A 15675-nucleotide genomic window follows, 5' to 3' on the forward strand; every position below is an offset into this window, starting at 1 on the left:
GAGTCAGATGGTGAAATTCACTCAGTAGTTTTACCAATGACATACACACCAGCTATGGCTGGTAACTAATCTAGGAATGGAGCTCAAAAGGTAAGCAGATGGAAGATCTCTGCCATACTGGCTACTCCTCCTCTCTCCAAATGACATATGAGCAAAGCATCGCCTCCATATCATCAGTCCAGGTTATTGCAGCCACACACTCTCCATCCTTGCCAGCAAAATAGACACAACACAGTGGCAGTTATAGGATATACGTTCTCAGTTGATTGGCATAGGGGAAGGCAACAAGGGTCACCACTGCATTCCACTGGTAAGCTACCACCTCTGCAAAGTTGGGTCCTGACTAACCACGATCTTTTCACCTCCTGGGGTGCATTGAAAAGAAGATGGAAAATTTGCACCTGACAAAAATAAGAACTCAAGAACTTTCAACTTGGAAGCAGGAATGTCAGGACAATGTGTCTGGGATTGATAGGTGACTACATATAATCCACATGCAGCATATGGAAATCAGCTATGATAGACTGTGACCAATCCAAATTCATTCTTGATATTACAGTGCTTCAGGAAATAAGACTTGCAGATGCTGTTTCTGCCCAAGAGGCCACTTATATCTTCTTTTGACAAGGTAAAAGCAGCAAAGCAAATCATCTGCATGCTATTGGTTTCGCTGTGAGAAATCCATGGCTAACGCTCCCAGAAATACCCACTGGTAAGTCATAGCATATAATCTCACTTAAACTTCAGATGACCATCGGCTCTGTGAACATCATTGGTATCTATGTAGCAACACTCAAATCTAATCCTGGAGAAGTATACACTTTATGAGTGTTTTCATCAACTCATCAAAAAAACCTATCAACTTAGCAACTTTTCCTCTTTGATGATTTTAATGCAAGAATCAGTGCAGACAACACTTGTTGGCATTTGCAGGTTGAATGAGAACAACCAAAGAATTCTTGATTTCTGTCCCCAAAACCATATGGGCATTATCAATTCATATTTTATAGGGAAAAATGCCACAAAGTTGGCAGATTGTATAGACACAGGGATACATCCAGTATCCTGAAATAGCTTTGCAGTATAGACATACCCTTAGAGACTAACAAAAAATGAAAAATGCCACAAAGTCTCATGGCAACATCCATGATCAGGCCACTGGAACCAATTAAACTTGCATGTTCTGCAGTGCTGATTGTGACACTGAGTACTCCTCGATTAACAGTAAAGTGAAGATTACAGCCAAGAAACTACATAGAGCAAACCTAAGAGCAAGCCCCAAATCAATACTATTAACATAGAAAACCAGAGGAAATGACAGGAGTTTGTGACAGCTTTGGAACTTAATAAGCATGGGAAGTCATTACCATAGAAGGCAGAGGCATTTTGGGAAGTTTTAAGAACAATGCATGAAACAGCTGTAGCTACATTTGGGAGAAAGAGATCATAAAAAAAGGGCTGGTTTGAAGAAAACAAAGCGGACCTATTATTTCTCATCGACATTAAGAACACAGCCTACCTGTAATACAACAAGAAAGCGGAGAGCACCAAAGGGAAACTTTGACATGCAAGAAAATCAAGATACCAAGAGCTAGCAGATACTGTGCACATTATTACTGGATCAAGCTCTGCAAGGAGACAGGCAACCTTAAAGTCATGTATGATGGCTGGAAGAAAGCTCTAGGTCCCACTGTCAACAAACTTGCTCCTGTCAAACTATATAGCAGTAAAATCATTATGGATAATAAGAAGCAGTTGTCTTCTTATGTTGAACATTATTCAGAACTATACACACAAAGAAAGAAACATCACTAGCAAATCACTGAAACAAATACCATGAATAGGCATGGTTCTGTCCTTTTACAACAAAAACAAAATACTGACTGTGCCTATATTAGTTGTCAAGCAAGATGATCATGTGGTTACAATTCTGGATGTAATCTTAGAAGACCTCCGTTGAGTTCTTAGTCCTATTACAGATTTCCTGTGGGAAAGTCACTTAGCCTCTTCATGCCAGTTTCTTGTCTGAAAATTGGGGATAATATTCTTTTCACACGCACTTGGTTTATTTAGCCAGTAAGCAGTATCTATCACTTGGTATGTACATGTGTAATGCCTAGCACAATGGGACTCTGCATACTATCATAACATAATATGAACAAAAGATTCAGAGGAGAAGCCGTGTTAGTCTGTAACTGGAAAAACTTAATAAATAATGAATAGTCTTGCAGCATCTTAGGGTATGTCTACACAACACCCTAAACTCAAAATAAGATATGCAATTAGCGCTACACAAATTGTGTATCTTATTTCGAATCTATTTCGAAATAGCTTATTTTGAAATTTGGCACGTCTACAAAATTTTGAAATTTTGAAACATTCCTTAATCCTTATGGAATGAGGGTTACCGGAATGCTGAAATAGTGCATCTGTTATTTTGAAAAATATTTCAAAATAATTGGCAGATTGTATAGACACAGGGATACATCCGGTATCCTGAAATAGCTTTGCAGTATAGACATACCCTTAGATACTAACAAAAAATGAAGATGGTATCATGGCACAACCCACTTCTTCAGATGAATGGAGTTTAAGGGGTCCAGTTTTCAAATAAATAGCACAGAGAGGGGACGGCGGGGGAAGAGAAGGAAAAAGAAGGAAAAAAAATGGAAAGACGTCAATTGGAGTGTCCATGCTAAATGAAGCTGATAAAAATACTTAGTACTTACTCTAAGTACCCTTTGTTTTTTATGTCATTAGGATGTGTAATGTATTCTGCCATCTAGCCAATGCCTTTGTTTAGACCAGTGTTCTCCAACCTTTTTAACCACAAGATCACTTTTTCAATTTAAGTGCAATGTAAGATCTACCTCAAACCCAAATACTCTTGCCCCACTTCCTTCATGCCCCTTCTCTGAGACCCCAGCTCTGCTCCACCCCTTCCCCGAGGCTTCACCCTGTTCACTTCATACCCCTTCCTTTCCCATCCTAACTTACTTTCAACAGGCTGGGATAGTAGTTTGGGGTGCAGACTCTGGTCTTGGGCCAAGGATTTTGGATTGTGGGAGGGGCTCTGGGCTTAGCCCAGCGTGAGGGATTGGGGTCCAGGAGGGGTTTCAGGATGCAAACTCTGGAAAGGAGTTTGGGTACAGAGGGACTCACGTCTGGAGCAGGAGATTGAGGGTAGGAGGAGGTTCAGGGCTTTAATAGGGGTTCAGGAAGCAGGCTTATTTTCAAGCTGTCTGGAAGGAAAGGGATGTTGTCCCTTTAAGGGTTCCCTCCAACAGAGGGGTAAAAGGAGAGCAAGGATGGACAGAAGGGACAGGAAGACTTTGGAAGCAAATATTTGTACTGTAGTAATTAATATTAAAATGTGTATTTTAGAGAAGGGTGGTCTTTTGGAGGATTTATTTAAAAAATTATGTCTGAAGGTCCAACCGTTTAAGGCTAAAGCTGAATACGCAGACTGTGCCTTTAAAAATTTATGCAAGGATTTTAAACTAAGGCCCTGTAGCTATATTAAAAGATTGCACAACTGTTAGTAATTTCAGAAACTGACAGTGTATACATTCAGGTTAGCTCATGCCTGTTAAAAGGTTTCATTCCCACTTAATGGCACTTTCACAAGTTCAGTGTTATACAGTCTGGCAAGTGGGAAGGCTTTCATTTTAAGCTAATAGTTCCACTCCCAGGAAAGACTCTGACCATGCTGCAACAGGTTGCTGTGGACACCTGCAAACTCTGAATGGGAATAGAAAGAGGGGAGAGCTGGATCACTAAGGGTATGTCTACACTACAAAGTTAATTCGAACTAACAGACGTTAGTTCGAATTAACATTGATAGGCGCTACACTAGCGCTCCGCTAGTTCGAACTTAATTCGAACTAGCGGAACGCTCAGTTCGAACTAGGTAAACCTCATTCTACGAGGACTAAGCCTAGTTCGAACTTACTAGTTCGAATTAAGGGGTGTGTAGCCCCTTAATTCGAACTAGTGGGAGGCTAGCCCTCCGCAGCTTTCCCTGGCGGCCACTCTGGCCAACACCAGGGAAACTGGTGCCCAAAGGGGCACGGGCTGGCTACGATGCCCGTGCCAGGTGCAAGCCTGCCAGCACCCAGCTAGCAGACCCTGCACCTGGCACGGCTCGAGCCAGCCACCCGATGCCCCCCATTCCTCCCCTTCTTCCCGGGACCAGGCTGGCGGCTCCTGAGAGCTTGCCCGGGACCGCAAGAGGTGGGCACCCTCCTGGTCTAGTGCGGACATTGTGGATCTCGTCCACGACCTCAGCACTAGGCACAGGAAAGTGGCCATCTAGGGCAGGAGAGCTGCCAGCCTGGCCACCCAGGAGCAGGTGTGCATGAAAATCAAGGTGGTCCACTGAGACCCCCGACCTCCGACCCTGAGCTTACAATGGCCGTACTGGGTCAGACCAAAGGTCCATCTAGCCCAGTAGCCTGTCTGCCGACAGTGGCCAACCCTAGGGACCCTGGAGGGGATGGACCGACGACAGTGACCAAGCCATTTGTCTCGTGCCATCCCTCTCCAGCCTTCAACAAACTTTGGGCAGGGACACCACTCCTACCCCCTAGCTAATACCACTCCATGGACCCAACCTCCATGACTTTATCTCACTTCTCTTTAAACTCTGTTCTAGGTCTAGCCTTTACACTATGGATATCCCAGAAAAGCTTTGCCGTGTTCAAGGAACGCTTCCTCTTTTTTGGAACTGTTTCCGAAAAAGCAGCCACATTCTTTTGGCATCCCTTCATTCCTCATTGTAAGAGGAATAAGGGATGTTCCAAAAGAGGAGGTTTTTTTTTGAAATTTGGCCCCATGTAAATGGGCCAGATTTTAGAAATGTCTCTCCCCCGCACCCCTCATCCAAAAAAAGCAGAAAAAAGAGAACGTCTAGACTGCAACCACTTCTTTCGAAAAAGCGAGCTGCTTTTTTGAAAGAGAATACCCAGGCAGTCTGGATTGTCTCTTTCAAAAAAGCCCTGTTTGCATTCAAGAACATCTTTTTTCGAAAGAGCACTTTTGAAAAAAGGCATTCTTCCTCGTAAAATGAGGTTTTACCATGGTCGAAAAAACTGCCATGTTCTTTTGATTTAATTTTGAAAGAATGCGGCCGCAGTCTAGATGCAGGAGAAGTTTTTTTGAAAAAAGTCTGGGCTATATCTGCACTCTCGGCTTCTTGCGCAAGAACATCTTGCGCAAGGGTTCTTGTGCAAGAACCCTTGCGCAAGATAACGTCCACACTGCCATGTGCGCGCTGTGCTTTTGCGCAAGAGCTCCCATGGCAGTGTGGATGCTCTCTTGCACAGGAAAGCTCCGACAGCCATTTTAGCCATAGGGCTTTCTTGCGCAAGAAACCCTGCCGAGTGTCCACACTGCCCTCTTGCGCAAGAGCTTCTGCGCAAGAGGGCTTACACCTGTTAAAAAAGAGAGTAGCTCTTGCACAAGAAGCCCTCTCTTATCATGCCGTACTGTTAATTTCCTTCCGCAAGAGTGGGCGGGCAGTGTAGATGCTCTGCTGATTCTTGTGCAAGAATGGCCATACTTGTGCAAGAAGCCGCTAGTGTAGACATAGCCCTGTAGTCTAGACACACCCTAACTGAGACAAAAGAAAAAGAGGAAGCCCTGGGATTATATAGATTCAATTCCTGTTGTCAGATAATGATGTACAATACGGCAAGAATACTGCCTACAATGTGGGAAAGAGACAGAACATGAATATAAACTTTCTGGATTATTTACCAAGGAAAGAAATAAGGCTTGAAGCTTCCCCTTTTCCCCCATGCAAAGTAATATCGCCTAGATCAGACAACGGCAAACCCTGGTAGATTTGTGTTAATACATTTTGACTGATATGGACAGCCCATTTCCATCTTTTATTACTTTCTAACTCTCTCAGAACATTCTATCAGTGGTGTAAATTCCTTAGAGGATGAAAGTGTTGCCATGAAAATAGCCATTTGACAGGAAAGAGATGTAGCATCTGAGGCTAAAACAAATTCTATTGCTGATACCAGCTTCCATGCAAATCATTCATGTAATATAGCTTTTCTACTACAGAGTACTCCCTTCACTTTTCACCATGCTCTGGAGAGAAAGAGCAGGATTCAAAATTATGCAACATCTCAAAAATGTCATTCATCCATCAACCAGTTGTGAAATAGTATGAATATTAACTGTTCTTTGAGAAAAAAAATTGAGTGCACTTATCACAAGTTAATTTTACAGTTGCATTTAAGTTGCAGACACTTCAAATTCATGGTGATTTTTAAAGACTATTAATTGACTTGTAAATATAATTTTGCAAGGAATTTATGAGGGGGAAGGATTATTATCTCTATTTTGTAGATAGGTGTCATTGGTTTGACTCATCACCACAGCGCCTTCTGCTGGTAGTACTGGGTATTAGCTCTTGTCATCAGGGCACTTTCTTTTGGCCAGGATCTCACCCGTCACTCTACTCTGTCCATGCTTGCATTCTGGACCCGCACTACTCCCTGCACTACTGTGCCCTCTTTCAGGACACTGCCCTCCATCAGTGCCCACCACTCTGGTTTCTTGCCCCCTTCTGGGGATGTATCAGAAGTCCTGGCTTTCTATTGCCACTGTGGCCTCCAAGCTTAGCCCCTTTGACTCAAGCCATTATCTGTATCAGTCACTGTTCTTAGTGACTCTACCCTTCCCCACCTCTAATATCATTAACTCACTGGCATTCACCTTCCTTCCCCCCCCCCCTCCGCATCCACCTTCTGTTCTGAAATGTGATTTGTCCTTTTCATATGTGTTCATTTTTTTAAATTGTATCCTTTGGTATATATGGCTGTGACTATTTTCTTCCACTATTTGATCTGAGGAAGTGGGTCTGGCCCACGAAAGCTCATCATCTAATAAACCATCTTGTTAGTCTTTAAAGTGCTACATAGTCCTGTATTTTGTTTCAGCTACACCAGACTAACACGGCTACATCTCTATCACTGTTCTTAGTGGTGAGGTGAAAAGAAAGGGGGAAAGGAGGGATCTAGGCATGCTCACTTCTCTGGATCTCAGTCTAGGGACCCTCTGGTAGCAACCTTGTCCTGCCTTCCTTCACGCTCCCTCCACTGCCTCTTTTTCCCTGGGTCAGTTCCCCTGTGACCCCTTTTACCCTCTTGGTCCTTGTAGCAAGGCCAGCAATCTGGGAGGTATCCAGCTGGAGTCTCCCTCTCTAGCCTCTCTGAGCATGCCCAGCACTGCTCTCCTGAAGGTGCTTCTTTGTGGGAACCAGGTTCTGAACCTTCCCTGGTCTGGGCCTAACTGCCTACTCTCTGCTGAGCAGCTCCTTTTATACAGGACTACCCCAGCAAGCTACATCCTGACTGGATCCTTTAAGCCCTTCCCTGATTGGTCAGGATTCTGTACAGGCTCCCTCCTTCTTGACCCGTGTGGAGCAGTCGTACCACCACAACGCACAAATGAAGTACAGGTCAGGAAGCAAACCAGTTGCAGAGCTGAGACTAGAATCCAGTTATTATGCTTTGACTCAGTCACCTTCTCTGAATCATAGACCCTGCACCCCATTTTCAGTAAATAGAAGATGCAATGACTATATATAAAACTTTATGTAATAATTAAAAATATTTCTGTGTGATTCATATGCAGAAACAGAATTGGCTAGTGTTCATTAAGGCTGACTTTAATTCAGGGCAGGAATTCTGTTACAATAAAGAGCATTTATTATTTAATTATTGTTTCTCCCAGAACAGTTGTCCTGTTTTGGGAATCCTTCTATTGACTTCAGTGTAGATTTACTGTAAATGGAATCTGCATATGTAAAGGCACTGTAGTGATTCAACTTATGTTCTAATTTATTAAAAATAGAGTTTCACAATATGTGAGATCATAAAAAGAAGGTGTCACTGTATTTCATTTAAAAACACCACACTGTTCTCAAAAACTGCAATGTGGAGCAATTTTCTATTTAAGATATGCAAATCTGCATTAACAGTGTCCTCTCAAAAGGAATGCTTTCCTCTCAAATCCTTTTAAAAGAATACAAAAGATCCCACCCAAATGCTGTCCCATCCCCAATCAGCTTCCACAGGAAATGGTTACATCTTTATGCAAAAGCTTCTCATGGATAATCTTTATTGACATTTTGTAGTAATGGGGGTTTCAGTGAATAGATAAATAATGCAAAAGAAAACAGCACAAAAATACAAGAAGGACTGCATGTAAAATAAAAATCAATAATGAAAAATAAGTGTGGAGGCTTCTGCTTATTTATTCATGTTAATTAAACTGCTAATGTGGATTTAGAATGAGAAAAAATACTGATCACTGTAAAAGGATTTGCTTTTGGCAATTCTAAGAGATAAGAAAAAAATGTAGTAAGAGATAGGGAATGTCATTTCCAAACAAGGTAAGATGTTAACAATGAGAGAGGAGAGGAGGATGTAAGATTACTCCAAGTTCATGGTTGCCAGCACTGTGTTAGGCATTGGGGAGGTTGTTGTATCAGGAAGATAAATTTCTCCCACAGATAGGATTTCACATGAAGTCTTTTGAAAAGAAGTGTCCGTATAAGTAAATCGTACAGCTGTTATAGAATTCAGTGCTAAGAGGTCAGTACAACCCATAGCCAGCCATGGGAAGGAAATAAAACTACGACACCAGCCTTTCACTTTCCTCAATTTCTTATTTCTGGGTACACTTAAGAGCTATTGCCACTCAATGAAAATGACTTTAGAGAGAAGATATTGCCTTTGCAGTTAAGGCTGCATCCAAAATCTGTGAGAAGACCTACTTTTAGCCCATCTTATAACTTTTGATATTAAATATATTTTGACCTGAACTTTGGCAGGTTTAATCCAATTACTGAGGAAAATTTTCTTGAGAGGTTGAAGGAAAATGGGCTGAAAATGTTTGAGTTATATATCATGAATTTTACTTGGATTTTTTGATGTGAGCTGTGTCTAATATTTGTCTATGTCCCTCTCACTCACAAATACTAATATACACTCCCTTGAAATATTCTATAAAGTAAAATACCAGAAGAATTGTGCACAACTAAATTTGAAGAAACAATTTGTAATTGCACTCAGTCATAAATAATTGTTCTATTGAATTTTAATTATTGTGTTAATAGTGTACCAAAGTCACTTATCCACTATTGGTTACTTCTGGTTTAAAGGGACTCTAAGGATCCTTGTATAGAGTGGGTGCACTTTAAAATAAATTGTTATATTCTTTTATAGGAGATTCAGCAAACATAGAAGGAACATGGGAGGCAAGGGTGTAATTATAGGTTTGGGAGTATTTTATGGACTGATCCCCAAATTTTGGAAGAATAATCTGGATAAACACTGACAAGTTTGGTTGGTTACTAAAACATATCAATTGTCTTAAATCTATGGGTCTGCAAAGGGAGTTGGAAGTTTCCAAGAATATAATTTCCTGATTTTTGGTTTTGCTTTGGGTTCCTCCTGGAACCAGCAATTTATAATCATAGAGAAATAGAACATTATGAAAGGAAAAGCCATGTAAACTTCAAAATTTCAGTTTGATTTCAACTTTTGACTAATGTTTCAATATGGTTCTCGTACCTGAATTGATTTGCTCATCGCTAATCATGATGTGAAGAAAGATGGATTCTATAATCCATGAATGAATCGGGTCATAAAAGAAAGCTGATGAAAGAAACATTCACACTCTGTTTTGTACACTATTCTGTATAAATATCCAGGCAAACAAGAAAGTTCAGAAAAAACAGCTACAGGAAGCATAGAAGGCAATTACATGAAGCTATAGAGGTCATTAGGAGAAAAAAATTCTACAAACAAAGGGAAGCATTAAAAACCAACAAATAGTCTAGCAGCACCTTAAAGACTAACAAAACATGTAGATGGTATCATGAGAGTTAGTGGGTAGAACCCACTTCCTCAGATGACTGGAGTGTTAAAAGTCCAGATCTAAGAATAAATAAAGGAAGGAAGGTGGGGGGAGGGGAGAGAAAAAGTAGTGAATTAGATTGTTCAAGTTACAAGAGGCTGATAAGAACAATTTGCATCTCTATAAGTACCCATTGTTTGGTTGGTTGGTTAAGTCATTAGGATGTGGAAGGTACTGTGGGAGCCAGCCAATATCTTCATTCATTCTTCTCTGAAAGGAATCAAACTTGTAAATGAAGTTAAGTTCCAACTCTTCCCCATGTATTTGGCTTGTGAAATTGGCCTGAAATAATACGGTGACTTTCAGATCCATTAATGAATGCCCGGGCAGATTAAAACATTCTTCAACATGTTTCTGTGTGTTGCCTTTTCGGATATCTGATTTGTGTCCATAATTCTTTCCCGTAGAGATTGTCCAGTTTGGCCAATATACATGGCAGTGGGGCATTGCTGGCATTTGATGGCATAGGTCACGTTAGTGGATGTGCATGTTCTTTCCATCCTGTGTTAAACTATAAGTTTCCTAGACTCCTTGTATTTGCACTACAATTTCATAGAAGAGGAGAATACTGGCAGCTGGAAATGGAAGAGTCTCTGAAAGTTTGGGTAAGTAGCAGATTGAGTAACAATGTCATTCTACTCTTTTGAATGACTTTGGTTGCTTAGGATTGTGATGTTTTTTCCCCCCAAAGACAGGACTTTCTAGATTTTGTTTTTCCTCTTTGTTATGATAACTAATGTAGGAGAACTGTTCTGGATGGACCCTAAAGAACTTTCCACATTATTTTACAATACAATTCTATTGAGCTCCATCCAGTGTTTCAGGGACAGCTCTTAAAAGTTAACAGTACCAATAAATAGGATAAATTTAATAGGATAAATTAAACATCATTATGCATCATGACCCCCAAGAGGCAGAATAGCTATTTAAAAGGCAAATTTTCAAATACTTGCATAGATTAAAAAAAACCGTGAAATTCTGCAATTTCACTTCTCATCCCCTTTGTCAGGTTGAGGTGTCTTTCAGTTCAAATTCTATGAAATCTTTTAAGTGAACCCCTCATTTGACCTATTATCCTTTCTCTGGTTCCTGATTCTACCTATGTCTGCACTATATATCAGGAAGCAGTTTACCTATTTATAATTGCCTTCTTTAAGCTACAAGGTGCAGGAATGGGCTAAATAACTGTCCCTAAAGGCATTACATAATCAATCAGCTGCTTGTAGACCACTCAGGCCAACCTGTGGAGGAAGAGGAGGAGGATAAAAGGGGCAACTACTTCAGAGCCTGGTGATATAAAAAGGCCTGGGAAGGCTGTCGGCCCTGCTGAGGCCACTGCATCCTCACAAAACCATTAGAAAAAGGAAGTTCTCCTTAATGAGCAGTAACATTTAAGTCCAAGTTCTTTTTTTAGATCAGACATTCCAAAGACAGGCTTCATCCACATTATAGGTAAAGCCGCCAAAATATTTCCAGCACTTCCCAACGATCTACTCTAGTGAAGAGTCTATACCCTCCCCGGTGACTACATATATTCCCTATGTGTCTCCTTATGGGATGGAAAAGGGTAGAAAAGAATCCACTTCTTTTTCCCTCTTGGTCTTGCACTGACTTAACCATCCTTCAACATCTTCAGATGTGAGGGGACATAGCTCTTTCCCTTCCAAGGTAACCCATATTAACTCTTTCCTGACTTGCAGTCTATCACACCTTCTTATAACTATTACTTACTAGTGCAAAGTCCTTGTTGAGAATCATCTGCTCCACCAGTGATGACTTATTATGGAAGAGATGAGGCTGCATGTGACTCCACATATGGGGAAACCACCAGAATTCATCCACAGAGCCCAACAACAGGTCATCACCTTCATCCTCCTCTTCAGTTCCTGCAACATAAGGAACGAAAGCACTTGTACAGTGAAAAGTACAAGTAACTGCATTTTAAACTAGACTGATGCCTCACCAAATGTAATGACATAGATATGGTGCAATTACACGGCTCTGTTAAGGAAAAGATTATATGAAGTGTTCTGTTTGCTATTTCTCTCTTCACTTACATTAATTTATAACAATGACACCTGACTTTTAAGGGCAGGCTTAGAGGGAGAACCAAGGCCCAACTGTAACCAAAAATCGATATTACCTGCTGTTGGAAAGTAGGCAGTCACAATCTCTCTTATTTGGTATTTGAAAGGCTTTGAACTGCTACCCAGAGGAGAGAGGAGTGGAGATGAACTACTTTTTCTCATGCTCTTTAGCTGACTCCTGGAGTAGAACTAATGTGATCTTAAGTGAAAGAGCATCTCACTAGCCCAGATAAAGATGCTCTTTCACCTAGGGTCATATTAGTACGTGTAGAACCAGCAGTATTAACCAGTGATTTGCATTTTATGAAAGCTCCAAAAGCCAAAAGAAATTCCCACTAAGAGGCTTATCATTACTTGTCTCATGAAACACAAATGTGATATATTTTTATCAAATCAGAAATTAGAAACATGCAACATTTCCATGAAGTTTCTAGGCAGTAAAATAAAGCTGTAATAGACAGGACTTGCAAGTGAAGGGTGGATTTTTCCTTGGTATGCCATTTTTTTTTTTTTTTTTTTTTTACAGAATTTAAACTTTACTTTTAAATAAATGTTAATAGTCAACATTAGTGACTGCTGTTCAGGCAGAAGAAAGCACAGAGATGGGTGTCAATATTTGTCTGAAACATTTTTTCCTTTGAAAACTGCAAATTCAGGTCAACTGTAACTCTCTGTAAATTTGTGTCAGTTTCTGTCAATTGCTTCAGGAGTAAAAAAGTAAAAAAAGGGAATGTCAAAATAATACATATTGATATTTTTAAATGAAATATTCCAATTTGGGCCAGAATCACAAAGACACTTGGTGTAATTCAGAAAATAAAAGATAGGAAAAGATAGTTTCCACCCATATGAGCTAGTCCATTGGTTAAAATGTTTAGGTGGGATGCAAGAGACCTCAGTTTGAATCTCTGGCCCAGAAGAGAATTGTAGCCATGTTTTCCCTCCTGAGTGGCTGTTCTAGCTACCAGAATGCAAAGTAATTCTCTTTCTCTCTGAGGCCTAATGACTAATTTAATTACAAAACAGCTTCAACACTTCAATAGAAGTGATTGAGATAGTCTTACCCAAAAATAGCCACTAGACTGCAGAGTGTAAGGCATGTAACTCGAATAAGTCCCTTACCAGCAGCATTATCACTAACACAAGAACCATTCACAAAACAGTTTGAACTAGGGAGGCTAATGTAGGCATTTGCAGTTGCAAATGAAGCCCGGGATTTAAATATCCCGGGTTTTATTTGCATCTTCCCATCCGGTCTCCATTTTGAAATTTCACTAGTCTGGACTAACTGCCCGCGGCTACACGCGGCAGGGAGCCAGTAGTTCAAATTAAAGTCCTAATTCGAATTACCCGCTATTCCTCCTGCAAGGAGGTTTAATGGTAGTTCGATTTAGGGGCTTTAATTCAAACTACCGGCTCCCTGCCCCGTGTAGCCACGGGCAGTTAGTCCGGACTAGTGAAATTTCAAAATGGCGACTGGACGGGAAGATGCAAATAAAGCCCGGGATATTTAAATCCCGGGCTTCATTTTCAACTTCAAATGCCTACATTAGCCTCCCTAGTTTGAACTAGGGGGCTAGTATAGACATACCCCTAGTGAATATAGCCCTTCCAGTTTCCAAATGTCATTGACTTTTATTAAACAAAATTTAAAAAAAAGTTTAATTTTTCTTGACCTGAAAAAATGTTTTTCTGATGTTTTCTTTTCGCTGATGATGCAAAAAGTCAGGTATTTGCACAACACTATGAGAAATAACAGAGCTACTTTCTAGAGACTGCAGACAGCTAGCCTAGTGCTTTTAAAAAGGTGAATGGTTACATTATATCTTACTAACTTCATTCTCAAATCAACTATTAAAACTTCAGACAGTTTACTGGCAGCATCCCTTCTAGTTCCTTCACCATGTAAACAGCTTTTATTTAGTTTAAGACATATCTTTATTTGTATCACAAAGATAGCTCTCTTTTAGAAGACTTTCAATACTTAACAAAACTAACTACAAGAAAGTTATTTGTGGTCATCCTTATTCACTTTCACAGCAGGTATTTGAAAGTTCAATGTATTATTTACATTTTTATTTAATTTCTGCAATCATTTGAAGAATATTACTTTTTATATTATTTGTGACACAGAACAGGTGGAAGAATACATACTCTATCTGCGATATGACACTTATATAAGTTGGTGAGAGTTTTCAGAGTTTTCCTTGACATATAATCCATTCTATTTTTTTAAGGAAATAAACTGTTCAGAAGAAAGCTGGCTACTGTTATTTCTGAATGCACTGGATAGTCCAAGCAGTGATGACTCAAGGAGCATGTCTACACTTGGAAATTATTTTGAAATAGCTTATTTTGAAATAACTCCTGAAATAACCATTTTGAAATAAGCTTATTCCCCAAGGAAAGGAGGAGTTATTATTTCAAAATAGCAGGCAGCATAGTGTGGATGCTCTGCTTGTTATTTCGAAAAAAGGGGAGCTATTTCAAAATAATTCCCTAGGGTAAACCAGGGCATGTTTGGTTCAGGGTTTCCGAAGTAGGAATGAAAAGGAAAAAACATGGAGAGAAATGTTACATATGGACGGGGGTAAGTTTAAATCATGCATTTAATGTAATATATCTGATAATAAAGTAAAGTTAGAACACAGGATGCAGTGAGAAGTGAATATTTTAAATAATTATAATAAGATTACAAAACAATTTCCTTTACAAAAGTAATATTTTGGTCTCAGATCTTCCTAGGATAGTCTAGTCCTGATGTGGAGGGTTTTGTTGTTGTTGTTGTAAAGTTTGAGTATAATATGTTCACCATTTTTTAATTGAGGTAAAGGTTTAGAAACCTCATCCAGAATATTTCCTATTTTTTTAAAACCTGAATACCCTTACGGAGGAGTTTGCAAGAAAACAATACAAATGGCTGAGGTTTGAAACTTGACATGAAAACCTATTACGTTTGTATGCCATTAAAATAAAATTTTAAATATAGTAAAATATATTAGTTATTGAAAGTTATTGAAATTTTCCCACCCCAACCCTTTTTTTAATGTAAAATTGTTCTGGTGTTTATTTTTTTATAACAATTTTTTCCCCAGAAAGTACATCAAAAAAGGCTTTAGTTGTCATTTTTTCCAATAAAACTCAATTTTCTGTAAAAAGTTCCCCATTTCCAACTGTTGTAGTAATGAGCATATGAAAACACATGCTTAGTCAGTATTACTAGTAAACACTAGTCAACTCTTGCCACTACCTTTTTGTCTACAAGTGCAGTTTACTTATAGCCTAAAAAGACTCCAGCAAAGTACATCCATTTTCTTATATCACACCATTGCTTGTTAATGGTAATAGGTGTCAATGAGAATATTATAATTAATTAGTGTAAAAAGTTAGTATATAGCTATCCTAATTATATGTGGCCACTCAAATAAAGTGGTATAGATGCAGTACAGGTCAGTGATCTCTTAATTAAAAGATATAATTATTTGACAACAGATTCACATGTTTATTTCCTCCTTGTAATTTTCAACTGATCTGAGTTTTGGAAGGGAGTACAAAGTTGTGCATTAAAGAAAAGTCAATAAAGCACAGCAGTTAATGCCCTAATAAAACATGTTGAGCATCTTAAATTAAATGCCTCTTTTGAGTA

General features: G+C 39.5%; 1 protein-coding gene across 7 annotated transcripts in view; it reads right to left on the minus strand.

The window, feature by feature from the left end:
* Positions 1-15675, minus strand: part of LOC102456831 (bifunctional heparan sulfate N-deacetylase/N-sulfotransferase 4) — a 264296-nt gene that overhangs the window by 95272 nt on the left and 153349 nt on the right. For all 7 annotated transcript variants that reach the window (XM_075929806.1, XM_075929807.1, XM_075929810.1 and 4 more), the window contains exon 5: positions 11674-11828. In XM_075929806.1, coding sequence (XP_075785921.1) covers positions 11674-11828 — 155 coding nt within the window. The remainder of the gene's footprint in view (positions 1-11673; positions 11829-15675) is intronic.

This window comes from Pelodiscus sinensis, chromosome 5 (assembly GCF_049634645.1).
Source record: "Pelodiscus sinensis isolate JC-2024 chromosome 5, ASM4963464v1, whole genome shotgun sequence".
Taxonomy (NCBI): domain Eukaryota; kingdom Metazoa; phylum Chordata; order Testudines; family Trionychidae; genus Pelodiscus; species Pelodiscus sinensis.